At 53.7% G+C, this 15,730-nt stretch overlaps 5 protein-coding genes across 5 annotated transcripts; 2 read left to right on the top strand and 3 right to left on the bottom strand.

Annotated features, from left to right (window-relative positions):
* Positions 1 to 2,091: 2,091 nt before the first annotated feature.
* G647_08469 (uncharacterized protein) lies at positions 2,092 to 4,092 on the top strand (the record flags this gene model as incomplete). Its single annotated transcript, XM_008732780.1, has 1 exon — positions 2,092 to 4,092. The coding sequence occupies one exon, from the start codon at positions 2,092 to 2,094 to the stop codon at positions 4,090 to 4,092; it is 2,001 nt and encodes a 666-aa protein (XP_008731002.1).
* A 1,660-nt stretch (positions 4,093 to 5,752) lies between these two features.
* On the bottom strand, positions 5,753 to 7,939 carry G647_08468 (uncharacterized protein; the record flags this gene model as incomplete). Its single annotated transcript, XM_008732779.1, has 2 exons — positions 5,753 to 7,587; positions 7,636 to 7,939. 2 exons carry the CDS (start codon positions 7,937 to 7,939, stop codon positions 5,753 to 5,755), a joined length of 2,139 nt encoding a protein of 712 aa, XP_008731001.1.
* Positions 7,940 to 9,578: 1,639 nt separating this feature from the next.
* Positions 9,579 to 11,132, bottom strand: G647_08467 (uncharacterized protein; the record flags this gene model as incomplete). Its single annotated transcript, XM_008732778.1, has 3 exons — positions 9,579 to 10,721; positions 10,839 to 11,002; positions 11,096 to 11,132. The coding sequence occupies 3 exons, from the start codon at positions 11,130 to 11,132 to the stop codon at positions 9,579 to 9,581; spliced, it is 1,344 nt and encodes a 447-aa protein (XP_008731000.1).
* A 1,329-nt stretch (positions 11,133 to 12,461) lies between these two features.
* G647_08466 (uncharacterized protein) lies at positions 12,462 to 12,877 on the bottom strand (the record flags this gene model as incomplete). The annotated part of the gene is made up of 2 exons (XM_008732777.1): positions 12,462 to 12,747; positions 12,834 to 12,877. 2 exons carry the CDS (start codon positions 12,875 to 12,877, stop codon positions 12,462 to 12,464), a joined length of 330 nt encoding a protein of 109 aa, XP_008730999.1.
* A 919-nt stretch (positions 12,878 to 13,796) lies between these two features.
* On the top strand, positions 13,797 to 15,552 carry G647_08465 (uncharacterized protein; the record flags this gene model as incomplete). Its single annotated transcript, XM_008732776.1, has 3 exons — positions 13,797 to 13,816; positions 13,866 to 15,237; positions 15,289 to 15,552. The coding sequence occupies 3 exons, from the start codon at positions 13,797 to 13,799 to the stop codon at positions 15,550 to 15,552; spliced, it is 1,656 nt and encodes a 551-aa protein (XP_008730998.1).
* Positions 15,553 to 15,730: the final 178 nt, after the last annotated feature.

The raw sequence follows: 15,730 nt of genomic DNA, 5'->3' as shown, positions 1-15,730 counted from the left end.
TGCATCTGCTCGACTGACCGCAGCCGTTGCGAGCTCCAACCTGACAGGCGGAACAGAGTGAGCGTATTCCAGCCACGAACGAAAGGGCCATGCAGCGTAGAAACGGCTTTCAATGCTGGAGGGGTAATCTCATGCATGGAGGGGAAGGCAGCGACGAGGGTGAGCACGAGCACCGCACTGAGTGACTCTTGGATCGGCCCTTCGCTGCGCGTAGGCTCCCCGCGTTTGCTGCTGGCCAACAAATGGGCTGCCGTGTAGCAGCCGGGTCATGGAGTTGTATGACATTGCCATCCCCTTGCAAACGCCACTCCACGTTTCGTGTGACACCTGGAGGATGCTAGCGGGCTGGATGGATTGAGGCAGATACACAAACACCTCTGGCGGCTCGCGTCACTCGTCAGTTACACCGTGTGTGTGAGAGAGAGGGAGAGCTGGTGCAATCACCGCATTAACATCCGGACCTTGGCTACCTGGTTCGCGTTTGACAGGATCCCTGCTGACGTCGAGTTGTGGTTCAGAATCACCCGCAAGCGAACGCGAGATGCTGATGGCAACGAGGGCTAAGAAGCGAAGAAGTCCTGTCTGCCCGAGGGTGGTAGAGGGTGGCAGACGCCGGCAGTCACATTCCCCGAGTGGATGTCCTGGTCTGCTCGTGCCTGCAACTAGAGCTGGGATGTGCGTGGTGCGTAGGTTGGGCAGCTCATTGGGCTTTATCTGCCACTCAGGTTGCAGCAAATGTTCATTAATGCGGCACATCACGCAACTAATTCTGACCAGCCCTTGTGGGTGCCTTGACTGGCGAGCGTTGAGACAATGAACAGGTGCGAAGGCTGATGGGTTTTGAACGCCGGCCGGTGGATTGGCTCTCACTCGTCCCTCACTCGTCCCTCACTTGTCGCTCACCCGTCGCTCACCCGCCCCTCTCTCACACGCACATTCTGCTCTTTTCCTCCTTCGCCGCGCCATTTTCGACACACTCGGGGCCGGGCCCCTGCTCTGCCTGTTGCTGCCTCCGATTCCTGTTCGTCATCCTGCAGGCTGTCACCAGGCAGTCAACTGAGTCCTTTCTATCTTCTTTGCCCCTCGCCGCTCCGCGTGGTCTGCCTTCTGCTTCTGCCTCTGCCTCTGCCTCCAGGGACGCGTAGTGGGGTTGAGGAAGCATGACTCCTCTGCCAAAGAAATCCAAGCTTAGGCGCCATTAAATCTTCAGTTTCTCTCTGCACTGCACATCTGTCCATATCACCTGCACGATCTCATATCAGTTTCTTTCGTTTGTGTTTGGCAGATCTCTGCGGCCTGCCTTTGCATTGACAGGCGCGCAGTCTTGGTTGGCAAATCAAGATCGCACACGATTACCGCTTCGCTCACGAAAGATCGTCATTGAAACACTGCGAGACCTGCTTGTTGCTCGTCGCCCTTCCGCAGGAAACTGCACTGGCCGAAGCGCAGACACCTGTGCGACCGGAGATCTGCATCGCGTCTACAAGGCCATTGTCACAGCATCGGGAGGTGGAACGAGGCCGAAGCAACTTGAGCACCGGCTTGTGCTGTAACCCCCGACTGAAGAGCGAAGCAAAGCGCACAACTGCGCGGTTGGGACGAAAGGGCCTTCGGGATGGATGCCCCCCAATACCTCCAGGATTGAGAGATACCGAATTAGAAAGGGTCAATTGGACCAGAAGTGAGGGCCCGTAAGCCTGGCGCACCTGGGACCAGACAATAAGATCAATCGCTATTTCAGCACAGAAACCCCCGGGACGAGCCATCAGCCACGAGCCGCCCCAAGAGTTGGTCATCACCATTCAGAAGGACAGCACGGTCGGCGGCTTTTTGCCAGTCTTTGGCTGCTCCGGGACCCTAACCGGCCTTACAGGCCCCTGCAAAAAGTACTTTACTGTGGATTTTAGCGGATCGTCATTCGTGGCCCGAGCAGGGACCCCGACTCTCCACATCTCTCAACCACCATCGCAACCACATTCTTCGGCCACGTCCAAGAATAGGCTGGTAACCCAGCCCCTTGCGCTCGATCAAATATAACAAACAATCTACACATTCGCCAAAGGCTGCTTTCTCTCAACCACCGCCGCTCCTATGCCCGAACCTGATCGTCGTCGTCCCCGAGTCGCCACTTGCGAGGACTGGGACGAAGATGCTCAAACAACCCGACCTGGCACCCAAACAACGGCCAATGTCTCCGCCAAACGCTCCGACCAAGACCTCGTTCCTCGACAACGGGGAACGACCGAGTTCTACGTCGACGGTGGAGACTCGGGATATGCTAGCCGCGCTGCAACCACTGTTAGCCAATCCACGTCATCAAGTCGTCGGAGGATGCCTGACCTGAAACTCGACACCGCCGGAATTCGCGAGCGAGAGCGGCATCCCTATCTGTATTCTCAAACTGCTGTCCCTAAACCACCAACTCGCCGCCAGTCTTCGTCTCAGTCGAAAGAACCCTCACCCGAAAAGCGTCCGACCAGAGGAAGGGATGATCTTCCCGAAAGAGGATATCCCGACAATTACACAAAGCACTCGGAGCCAAAGCAAGCGGCTAGAGTGGCTCACCCACCCCATTCCCCCGTGGCCGTGAAGAGGGAAGTTACCAAGAGCGCCAAAGATGACCTATCTGCGACCATCAAGAGCAGAAAGCCGTCGACGAATCAGCTACCCAGGCCAGTGAGCATGCTGCCCCAGAATGCTCCGATGCCGATACAATACGCCATGTATCCTGCATACCCACATCCAGGTATTGCGACATCAGGCTATGCGACACCCGTCACACCATCAGGCCCTTATGGTTCAATCCCATTTTCGTACGCACCTCCTCCTCCTCTGCCAACACCGTCTTATGCGGCTTATCTGCCTCCGCCTTCCTACTTCGATCAATTACCTGAACCAAGATCAGCCAGACCAAGTCGACATCCAAGCCCTGTCCGAAGAGCAAGCACCTATGGCGAACCGGTCATCAACCAGGGTCAGTCTGACTCAGCAATGAAGTCTCTCGAACGAATGCCTTCGAAAGAGAGTCGGCCAGCACTTCCTTCGCACAGGTCTGCTCGTAGTATTGAGGTTGATCGAGGACAGATGCTACCCCCACCTCGGCCTCAGCAGCCTGAGGTCGTCCTCGGGCGAAGACCCAGCACCAGGAGGTCCCAGACTTATCATCCGCAAGAGCCTACTGTCCGCGAGAGGGTTGTCTTCGAGCCGGACCAGTATGAAAGCGATGAAGATCGTGACTACAACCATATCCGTGCCGCGCCTCCATCTACTTTTCGTGAACGCAGAGAGTCCTCCTCCCGTCCGCCTTCATCATACCGTCCCCCTACACATGTCGAGCCCCGCGACCGACCTCCAGCGAGAAAGTCCGTCTCTTATTCCGCAGGGACAACTGTTACGAAGGTAGCATCGTCTTCATCGCACGCTATGCCTCGTCGTATGACCGTACCTCTTGAGCAGAAGGAGGCCGAGGTGGAGGAGTACCAAACGAAACGAAATAATGCGGCTGCCGCTGCCAGTGGCCTGACAGTCGAAGCCCTCCGCAAGCTCGATCAGCGCACTTCGAGTTCGAAATCCGAAACAGGAAGCAACTTCAGCCATCAGTCGTCATCCAAAGATTCATCTGGGCGCGATCGAAGTCAGACTGCTGGCGGTACCAAGACTAGCATAACGCTCCCTGGCGGAATGAACGTGACCATTCCTGAAGGCTATATGAGCAGAGATGGCCGCCCTCTCAGCATCAACATCGGGGGTCTCGTCGTCTCAGTCGCTGCTGAAGGCAAAGAGAATGAACGTCCCAAAGAGCAGAAGAGAATCGAACGCGCACCTAGTGTCGCAAGCCGGACTTCCAAGAGGAGTGCTGCCAGTAGCGTTGTCTCCAACTCTCGAGGTCGAGACATGCCGCCTCCTGCTTCTCGACGACCATCACAGCTGGAAGATCGTGTTCCAACGAGTGTGAGATCGAGCCGTCAGCCCAGTCGGGCCCCGAGCATGAACCGAGGCAGTCATGACTACTCGTCCAAACGACAAAGCGTCGACTACAGCAGGGAAATTGATTACAACAGAGAATATGACGACTTCTATGCGGCAGGATAAGGTGGAATGGGTGGACATACGTTTTGCGCATGTGTTTTGAGCTACGGGCGGCCATCTGAGCGCATTTTCCTCCTTGTTCTACCTGCTGGTTGGCTATTCTGACGTGTCGTTTCTGCAATCCTTTTAATTTGTTTGCTTTTCGCTCGGGGCCAGTTGTTTCCGGGATTGTTGTTACGGCTTTGGGTATTCGTTTCTCCAGGCAAGCCGCACTCTCGACTGGGCTGGCTGGCTGTGCCTGCGTCGCCGTGTCGCTGCTCTCCTGCTGGGCAAGGATGTTTGCCAACCTGATTTCTGATGGCAAAAGCAAAGCAGAAAAGAACACCAAAAGTCCAACAAAAGTTACTTGATACCCCCGCCGACTCGCCTTCAGCATAGCCGGAGGCAGCAGGCTGGGATGTTTCGCCCAAGAAGGTGGAAAAATAAGTTGGTAGCTGGGATACCAACGCGAAAAGCAGCAAGCGGCAGTTTTCTGGTCTCCTTTGGCTTGGTGTTGATGTGTTGATATACACTTTGCGGCATGTGTGCACTTTTGAGTCTTCGGCCTGATGCTTCCAGAGGCATTGATTGGAATTGGGCTCGGGCGACGGAGTGTCGGGTATGGCTTCTGAGCCGTTCCATATACCTCAAGCGACGCTGTCTGGGTGCATGAGTTTTGTTCTGACGACCATGTTATGATTTCTCACGACTGTGACGAGATGGGATGAGATGAGATGATGGATTGGCACGCACATGATGGATGAGAGGCCCAAAATTGAAAAGAGGGCCAGACGAATGGTCTCCCATGTGCTACTGTGATGAAGAAAGGGGGGGGGGGGAGAGAGAGAGAGAGAGAGAGAGAGAGAAAACTACAGTAGCTCTTTAGGTTGTCCATTGATGAGAAGCCCGGTGTATTACTGTATATCCTGCCAATGGATACAGCAAGGTGCAAGGTAGAAAGAAGGATCTTTGTAGCATGAACGATATCAATACGAGTATCAATCAACATTAATGTCAGATGTCAACATAACATGAAGATTAATACGACATCAATGTCAATGACAAGATCAATACAACATGAAGATCAATACAACATGAAGATCAATACAACATGAAGATCAATACAACATGAAGATCAATACAACATGAAGATCAATCAGCATCAATCTCCGCAGAGTAGAAGAGAAGGAAACCCCCCCCAATTTCTACGAGATATGGACGACGCTCAAACTATTGCAGAAAACCCAGACCTTCTTCTGTTCCGTGGGGAAGAACCCAAGAGGCTTGAACCGTCTTCTTGTCTATTTCCTTTCAGTCACCCCATTCTATCCCCTAGATCACTGTACGCATTATATATATATTTATCCCCCGTAAAGGCACGACTTGTTCACATTTTGCCGGGGATAATCCAAACAGGTGCACGTGGCGGGACTAGATCACGGCACGCATCGGGAACAACGGCTGTGTAATACAGATATGCAGACGGTAGTATTAGTGGTTGTAATCTATATCTTTCAGAGGACCCCAAGGAGATACATCGTGCCGTCGTCAGTGTCTGCCCCGAGCATCGCAGTACCCAAATATGCTAACCACGCTATGCTTTGGACGTAAAATTCATATCCCAGATTTGTACGCACAGTAACGCTTGCGAATAAAACAAAACATCCACACCCGTGTATTGTCACTACTTGTGCCGATACTGCTCAAAAGCCAGGTCGGGCAATCTGGGCTCCCTCAAAAAGGGCGGAGGGCTTCCACTATGGTCACTTCTTCCTTGGCTCAAGCTGCGGTAGCCAGTCTTGCCCATATCGGCCCCACGGGTGACAAGCGTTTCTTGGCTTTCGTCTCGTCGAGGTCCGAAGCGGGAGAAAGCCTGGGCACGCACTTGTTCGTAGCCGCCGAGTTCGCCCGTTTTGCGGTCGTGCCGAGGTGGCGATGAGAAGGGGGTGGGTTGCATGAGGAATGCGTCGCCTTCAAGGTCATGGGAAAGATTCTTCTCTGCAGCCTTACGGCGCTTGCGGTGAGGGTTCTCGCGGAAACACGTGATGATACTGTTGATCACGATCAACAGAGCAAGGATGGCGGTCAGGCCGGATTGCACGGCGATCAAGACGACACCGGTGATGGTCTTGGTAGTTTGTGCGATCCCGAGCTCCTCCACGAAGACCAAGATACAGATCACGGACAAAACTCGTACGATCTGGATGATGATGTTGATCCAGTTGCCGGATTTGCGCTGGTACGGTCGGCTCCAGAGCAGAAGGATGAGCATCAAAGCCTCAATGACGAGTTGACCGATGGTCTGGACCAAGCCATGGCCGTCACCGGCAGCCAGCACGCATCCTTTGGCGAACATGTAGATGATGGCTGGAATGAAGAGCCACCAATAACCCTTCTTGTAGTTCTCATAAAACAACTTGTACTTCTTCCAGGTCTCCTTGTTCTCGAAAAGGGCGTCGGCACTGCCTTCGATTTTCTTCAGTTTCCGGACGACGGTGAAAATCTTCCAGGTATAAAACGCGAGGAGCGCGGTGAAGGCGCCGAGCGTGACACCAGCGAGGAGTTTGGCCGCCCACGAATCGCCATGGGTGAATTGGAAAATACAATACAGTGTCCAGACACCGTAGAGAAGGAAGACCAAGTTGGTGATGGTTTGGAACATAATACGCCAGTATTCCTTCCGGAAGGTTGTCAAGGACTTGGGGAATTTTCCAAAAAGTGCCCATGCTTCCAGAATGACCTTGAATAGCAAGATGCCGACGACGATGGCGGCAAGGACAATGGCGAAAATCAAGAGCACCGTCAGGAAGGTATTGGTCTCGGGAATCGTAAGCTGCTCGACGTAGCCCTGGATACCCTGAACGAGGTGAGATTCCTGGGAGTCGCTCGAGCTAGATTCGTCGCTGGTCCCGTTGATGGAAGTGGTGACTTGGCGTGCTACCAAGAGCAGTGCGCGCTTTGCGATGCCGCTCGTGGTGGCGACTGTGGTGCCGTCGGGATAGACCAAGGTCGCGTTCTTGAGGTTATTGTAGCTGTTGATTGTCAAGTTGCCTCCGGTATGCGATCTAAAGGAGTCGATGGATGTTTGCAAACCACCCCACGAGACGAGCCCGGTGCTGAATGCGAAGTTCTTGGCGAAGCTGCGATAGACGCCAGGGTAGTTGACTGAGTGCATACCATTCATCGCCATCCCCTGAAACCACCACATCACTTCGAAGAAACCAGGGCTCGAGCTGGTGCTACCAGGGTGCGCACCGCTGGCGGCTGCACCCACTAGGGAGACAGCCAAAGCACCAGCAGCAATGGCAGCGGCGACATACGATACCGCCGGTACATCGGTGGTCTTCCCATTAGAAACACCTGATTGTACACAAGCCACTTCCGAACCGTCTTTGTTCTTAAGAACCAGCTGAGCGTTTCCATCGAGGTCGGGAAGTGAATAGGCTATCGATGGGATGAGGTCGGTATATGAGGAAGGAATGACTTGTGACCCGTTGGCGGCAAATGTGCCCGCAGGTACTGGACGAGTTAGCATGGCATTCGACTGTGATGAGAAGTTGGGCTTACCAGGACATAGTTGATCGACCTTGGTGTCATCGGCACAGGGATCGAAGCTGTTGTTGTAGACGTTGACGCCGTAGGCCGTCACAATTAATTCGGCTGTGACAAATTGTTCCTTGGTACTGGTGCCAGAAACATCGAAATCAATCGTGTCGGTTGACTTGTCGAATGAGATATCGACGTTGTTGACCTTGACCGTCGATGAGCCGTTGTTGCAGTTCGAGAAGCCATTGGTCTTGAGGATATCTGTTGCCAGCACAGATGGCAACAGAGCCAGCGAGGCCAATGCCACCACCGACGTCCTCCACATGGTGATATGTGTACTGTGTATTCAATGACGCGCTATTGTGGCCGTCAAAGGACGGATTGCCAATCTCTGTTTTCACTGCCGCCTTTCCAAGTTTGTGTATCCCACAGCACAGACGAGGGAGGGCGGAGGTCAGATGGGACTCTGGACGACGGGAACCTGGCGTGTGCAAGGCAAAAGCTGCAGAGGCGTGAAAGGGCCGAGCGAGTGACTGCTGGAAGGAAACGAATGGGCAAGAGCGAGCGTATGAAGCCGTGGGAAAGTGAGCGACGCAGGATAACAAAAAGGACTGGGACGACTGGGTTTTCAGCTGAAGTCTCGATTGCGGGCAGGACGATGCAGATATGCCTCATCATCGCGTTGGATGGGATGGACCGGCCTGTGTCTGAAGGCCCGCTTACAGACGCCCGTTTCAGGCTGTGGGCACCTGGAGGGAGACGACAGTCTCTGGAAGGTCCGCCCAAAACCATCGTCGGCAAGTGGAGTCTTGGGGTAAGTGGCGCTCTTTGGGAAAAGCTTTGGCGGTGTTTGACTGGGTGAGTGGCCCCTGCTTGCGTGGCCAAGCTCTTGGGACCTCAGGGGGCGTCGGTGCCCACGCGAGCCACTGCGGTGGGCGCCAGCCAGTCGCACCACAGTTCGCGGTGGCTTGGGCCTTGCGAATGGCACCCCAAAGTGCTCCCGATTTGTTGAATCACGTTACCCTCGCGGCTGCTGGACACAACACACAATTACTCGTTGGGAGAACAACTGAGCAGAAACCATTGAGTATTCTTCCCGGCAGCTTGTCAATGGCCGTGTTGTTGTTTCTGTCCGCACGACCCTCGATTCCTTGCAGTCCACTGCCCGTACGAGTAACAATAGCAAAGTGACGGCTTCAGCAGATCAGTGGGCCCTCCAGCAGTTCTGGCGTTGAGGCGCAGCCCGAACCATGCAAGACATGCCCACCACTCGGGTGGTTCGCCAATCCGTCTCGGTGCGCGAGCTTTCGGCTGACTGCGCCTCGCCGAATCCTGCTCCGAATCCTTCAACGAATTTGTCGGGTAGTGTCTTTGGTACCTGCATGTCGCGCCTCCTGTCAGGATCCTCTGACGCCTCTGAACATGCAAGGCACGAGAACCTGTGACGGCGCAGGGAAGTGCAACAGTCGGTCGGGGACCGAGGGAAAAGGCAGGTTCCTTTTCAAGAAAAACAACCCCTCTGGTGCGCAATAGAATTCAACTACTATATGATGGACGTGGACCCGCCCATCGAGATCCTATTAATAGCTGGAGCCACTTCTAAAGCCAACGACCACACCACTCGAATGACCACAGCCTCGTCGCCTTCGGAAGAACAGGCACCAAGCCGAAAGAGCTGTGGTTCAGAGCTTCAAGCTTTCAGCATGCCGAAAAGACGGCCGACTATGCGGGGTGGTGTGTCGTTCTAGTGTACATTTTCTGGCTCCTTTCCACGTGCGTGTAAAAGAGCTAATACACACGCCGGTCATCTCGTCAGAAATCTGGTCACTTCTCCTTTTCGAAGAAATGGACAAATCGTGACAGGCTCGCTCCTGACGTCCGGACGCCCTTTAAATGCTTCACATCAATCCCCTCGGCTACAGCACCAGAGGCCACTGATTGATCATAATGCTGCTGGGTGATCTTCATCTGCCATACGGATGGTAACGACCTCTCCCACGGAATCCTCCCCCGGGCTTGTTTCCTGGATTCTTGGGTCCAGTCGGTGCGTTAGCTGGAGCGCTTGGTGCCGCAGGTCCGCCAGGCCCTTTTGGTGGTTTCGGGGTATTGTGACGAACAGGGCCCGCGGAGCCTCTGCCACCAGCATTGCCTTCTGGTTGAGGGACGTCGTCGTACATGCCTTCCCACGACTGCGGCCCACCGCCGTGTTGTTGTTGTCCGTGCTGGCCTTGAAAGCCGCCTCCACGCGGACCATGAGGGAATCCACCTTGGCGACGCACGTGTTGTTGTTCATACTTCTGTTGCTCAAACGCCAGCTGCTCTTGGGCCGATAGCTGTCGTTGCCCTCCGCCCATACTGGCCGGGCCCATCGGTGGACGCCCCCCACCCATGTTCATCCCGTTCATCCCGCCTTGTTGCATATTCATCATCTGTTGCATCATTTGCGGATTCATGCCTTGCATGTTGCCCATGCTGGCATTCTGCGCGTTGGGACTGTTTCCGCCTTGCATCTTCTGTTGCTGCTGCATCATCTGCATCATCTGCATCTGTTGTGGGTTCATGCCCATATTGCCCATTCCACCCATGCCGCCCATCATGTTCGCTGCCATCTGTTGCTGCATCATGGAAAAATACTGTTGCATTCTCTGCCAGTACTGAGCCATCATTTGCGGCGTCATGCCGGAATTGCCGCCCATCATATTCGGCGTTTGATTTTGGGCAGCTTGTACCGGCTGGCTGTTGTCATTGCTGCCAAAGCGATCCTCCCGCCCGAACTTTCCGCGGCCCCGGACACGACCAAAGTCTTCATCTTCGCCCATCTTGCCTCTTGGTTGAGCACGCTTCACTTCGATGGGCTTCCCAAGTATTTCGAGCGGATAGAACTGGAGGCATTTTTCCACCGCCGCATCGCTGTCGAAGGTGACGAATCCAAAGCCTCGTGGTCGGCCCGTGTCCTTGTCCATCATGAGCGTCGCGTCGATCACACGACCGAACTGAGCGAAGAATCCCTCGAAGTCTTCTTCTGTAGCATCTTGACTGACGCCACCAACGAAGATTTTAGCCGTCTTCTCTTGTTCGTCTCGGGGGATCGCACGCTTCGGGTCGATCTGGGTACCACTCAGTAAGTCTCCGTGTTTCCGTTTCAGGGAATGTGAATGTAGCCGGGAAATTGATACAAGGGTGTCTTGTCTCTCCCGGGATCCATCAAAATGGGTGGCTCTTACAATCTTTCCATCCAGGAAATGCTCCTTGACCATCACGGTGTTGACTGTCTTGGGGTCCTTGAACGTCAAAAAGCCGAAACCTCGAGACCGGCCGGTAGCACTGTCTCTCATGACGGTGCATTCTTGTACTTCGCCGAATTGAGAGAAATAATCGTGCAGAGACTCTGTCGACGTGTTAGTATCATGGCGGCGTTCATGCTGAATGGACGCTCAAGGGGCATTCGGCGTCGATTCACGGCGCTAGGACAGTTTCTTACGGTCGGTTGTTTCCCAGTTGAGTCCACCTATGAACATTTTTCTGTAGGTAGCACTATGTTAGCTATGAATCCAATGCCACGACAAGCTCATCAGATGACCGTGAAATAGACAAGAACAATGGGATATCGGATGAAGAGTGCGGCGCATATAACTCGTCTTCTGCTGGCCCCCTGCCCGAAGCAACAGCCTTGCAGCAACAGCATTATACCACGTCCCCACAAGTCTGCAGACTTCCCAACGCAGACACAGCATGGAAATATGTATCCGCCCACAGGAGTGCGTGGTCTAGAAGCAGATGTCATGGCTTGGGGACTTCTTTGTCTGGTGGGCAATCGAGGAGCGGCCTGTTGCAGCACAGCGCGGTGATATAAGCCAGCCAGCACCGTGATGATCAAGGTGGGTATGTGCCAAGACTATTCGTATGGATGCTCTGCGCGTGTCTGCCAAAATTGAGACCCCGACCACCGGTTCAATGCCTTGTTCTGTGGCTGTGGCATGTCTGTAGCGCAGCAAACTGCGCAAGTGGCACCCATCCCATTGACCGATGGCTGTCATCTGACGCATGGGTAGCAATATTGATGCTCTGTATTGCTCGGCTTCTGTCCCGCATGTAACTGGAAGTAGTCGACAAGTGTTCTGACTTCTAGTCGACTGAGGCAAAGATTCGTTGGCGTTTTCTGAGATTCAACAGACACTCCATAGCATCTATCTCCTGCCTGATTTGGTCTTTTTACGTTGCGCTGCCTGTGAATATCTCGTTGTATGGGAGCAGTTCCTGCCATCTATTCTGGCGCACCTGGACCACCACTTTCGGTACTGAAGATCGACTCTGCTAGTTGTTGGCAATATGTGAAAAACCATGGACGTGAGGTTCCATATTTGACAAGTCTTCCATGCCATGATAAGTCCGGCCGACTTCGACCGCAGCCGCCCAAGCATATCTCAACAGGAAAATGGCTGGCAGATGCTAGTAGCCATGTGCGACCATCCCTGATATGCACGGCATTTGCCAGTGATGGGTGATTGCACGGCCCATGATGCCTTGGCGGAACAGAGATGTGAGAGAACATCCACATTCGCCAGTATAGAGATCTCTTGTCTTCGAACCACAGACGACCTTGTATCTTCGAGATGATGGACGTCGCCTTTCAGATCGTGTACAGCCTTGCTTCTTCCCCGGCGACCACTGTTGATTACAGTCGTTTCACGGACCGTCCCAGTCTTTGCCACCCATGGTGCTCTCCTCGGCGTGGTTCATTCCTTCGGGCCTTCTAGTCCGCCCAACCAGAACATGACAAAACTTCAAGGAATGAAAAGGGGAGGAAAAGATTGCGGCACAAGGGGACATTGGTAGACGCATTGGACTCACCCATCCTCTTTCATGTTGACATTGAAACGCTCTTGCGGCGGCTGCATCTCATGTGTCTCTTGTAGCTGGACCTCATTGTTGGTGCCATTGGCCAATTCTTCTTGAGCTTGAGGTTCTGTCTCAAAGGACACATCGTTATAAGCAACCTCTGGTTCTTCACCGTAGCCTGGAGGATCGTTGCCCTTCATGGCAGTGTCGCTCGAGGAGGGCTGTGCAGCAGAAGCGGCAGGAGCGGTAGTGGCTGCATGATTGTTGGAAGTGACATTCTCTTCGCCGTCGTAGCTGAAAGGTGACTTAGCAACGGCGTCATCTGGCCAAACGCTCTTTCAAGGAGATCAAGTGTAATTGATGAGGTTGGTAAGACTCACAGATCTGCGAAAAGATCTTCCTCCACGTCGTCAGGTTCTGCCATCTTCGCGGTTCACCTACAAAGCGTGATCGGGTCCGTGCCTTGCGCTCAATGAAGTCTGTCTGAGTCGACTCCGGAAGTCTTCCTCGATGAATACTTCCAGAGGCCAAAGCAAAGAAGAGACGAGCGGCTGCACGGCCTGGTCCAAAGCAGAAAGGGGAGATGTGAAAGTTAGTTGTTGTTTGAAAATGAAATAGAACAAAAGGTACACAGGATGGGGTGAGGTGACAAGTAAAGGTCAGTTGAAGGCAAGGCATGGACGCGCTGTCTGGAAGCGAGCGCAGCCGGAGCTTTCGGCTCCGATAACCTTGGCAACATCAGTGACAGTGGTCGCGTTAGGCGTCGGTAGGCGTCGGTGGGCGCCCCAGGCACTGCCTCCTACCCAGGCACATCACGCCGGCACTGGCAAGCCACCTGCATGGCCACCTACGTCCACACCCGCCTTGTAAACACATTGCCTGCAATGATTGCTATCGTCATTCACAGGATCTAAGCATGTTCTCTCCACTTCATGCAAAAGTGATCAGGAGGAAACCTCGATAGGCTTTCCTTGCGGGTACTGAACCCCAAGTTAACTCAATATGGCGCACAAGAGAACCCAACAGCAGGTAATGTCTCCAGCCCAAACGCCGTATATGAGTTCCTACTGACCATCCGCAGGAGATGGTCCAGGTCGGTTCGTGTCTCCTTCTATCTCCTTGTTTGCTATCTATATTCGTGGCAGGGACTCTCGCTAACGCCTGGTTGACCGGCAGACAGAACAGAGTACGAGGATTCAGCAAGCTGCAACATCTCCAAAGAGGCCTTGCTAACGGTTCGTAGGCGACCATCCTCCCCCTTCTGGAGAGGACGGCCCTCCACTCCTCGGCAAGCATCGGGCCAGTCTACCAAAGTCTTTGGCGCGTCTTACTCTCATGCGGATATGCTGAAGTTCGAGTCTCTGTGAGGGCATTGACAGGAAAGATGGAAACATACAACTAATACATGGCAGGAACTTGGGACCTCATTCGAGGTCGAGAACGCCGCCACCATCGACACGAAGGCCGTCGCAGACGCCCCCGTTGGATAGGCAGAATATTCAGTCTCCAGAAAGAAGACCGTACACAGGCTACACCTCCTCCGCACTTGGCGAAAGCTGGGACGTTGGTAGTGGCGGAGACCTGGACGAAGAAGACGATGACCTTGTCTATGAGGATGATGAAGACGAGTTCGGACTCCCCAGCATCACAAGCATGCGGCGGAAACGAAGTAGGAAGGACAAGACACTGAAAGCCGTCCAAACGTCGTACCCCAACCTATTACAAACCACGTCCGCTCCAGCTTTGGCTCCGTCGCCTTTCGCCCGGCCTGTCAGGTCGAACAGTTTTGATATTGCTGAGGAGCGCAATCCGCTGGCATACCCCAGCGCGAAGAAGGGAGAAGGGAAGATCCTCAGGCCTCAATATAAAGACATCCTAAAAGACCCAGCGAATTCGCTCCACCTAATCAACCACCCTTCGCTGCCCTTGAATGCCACGCCCAAGGAAACAGAGGCCCATAGCACACGGATATCACGAATCAACAAGTTCAAGCGAATATTGCAGGCAAGCTCTGTGTCTCTACCGGATCTACGAGCCGCAGCGTGGTCAGGGGTCCCTGAAGAAGTACGTGCGATCACATGGCAGCTTCTACTTGGGCATGTGCCTACCAATAGCGAGCGCCGTGTTGCCACACTTGAGCGAAAGCGGAAAGAGTATCTCGATGCTGTGAACCAAGCTTTCAGTTCGGGCCATGCAACAAGTCGGAGTGCCTCAAGCACGGGTCTTCCAGGCCTTGCGTCACAGCCCAGCCGCGGACGAGGACTGGATGAGGCTATATGGCATCAAATTAGTATCGACGTACCACGTACGAATCCGCACATACCCTTGTACGGCTTCGAGGCCACGCAGCGTTCCCTCGAACGGATCTTATACGTCTGGGCGATCCGACATCCCGCTAGTGGCTACGTGCAAGGAATAAACGACCTTGCTACGCCATTCTGGCAGGTTTTTCTGGGAACCTATATCACCGACCTGAATATTGAGAGTGGGATGGACCCTGGACAATTACCCCGACCCGTCCTGGACGCAGTTGAGGCTGACACATTTTGGTGCTTGACTAAGCTGCTTGATGGGATACAAGACAACTATATAGTGGCGCAGCCCGGCATTCATCGCCAGGTTGCCGCGCTTCGAGACCTGACAACCCGGATCGACTCAGGTCTTGCCAGGCACTTCGAAAACGAACATGTGGAATACATGCAGTTTAGTTTCCGCTGGATGAATTGTTTGCTGATGCGAGAATTGAGCATCAGAAGTTTGATAAGGATGTGGGATACATACATGGTGAGAACACACCTAAGTGCCATTCTTCAAGATGCTAAACCCATATCACAGGCGGAAGAGAACGGCTTCTCCGAGTTTCACCTCTACGTGTGCGCAGCCTTCCTTGTCAAATGGTCGGAAAAGCTGATGAAGATGAACTTCCAAGAGATTTTGATGTTTTTGCAAGCGCTGCCCACACGCGAATGGACAGAGAAGGATGTTGAGTTGCTGTTGAGTGAAGCGTTCATTTGGCAGAGCCTGTTTCGAGGCTCAAGGGCCCATCTGCGAACGCAAAATAGTAACATACCCATGGGCTCGTTAGGCCCCTCAACCTGAACCAAGGGATCAATCAATGCTATGTGGGCTGGTGCAAACGGGCTGCAGAGTTGAAAACTGACCGACTCATTAACCTGTCCTTGCGGTCACCCAGCGGTGCATCAAAGTTGTGCTGAATAACATAGGGGGCCGGATGGACAATAGCGACATCACGTGGTAACTTCGGCAGACCTACCGA

The sequence above is a fragment of the Cladophialophora carrionii genome (assembly GCF_000365165.1).
Source record: "Cladophialophora carrionii CBS 160.54 unplaced genomic scaffold supercont1.7, whole genome shotgun sequence".
Classification (NCBI taxonomy): Eukaryota; Fungi; Ascomycota; class Eurotiomycetes; order Chaetothyriales; family Herpotrichiellaceae; genus Cladophialophora; species Cladophialophora carrionii.
This window is presented reverse-complemented; position numbering and strand designations above follow the sequence as displayed.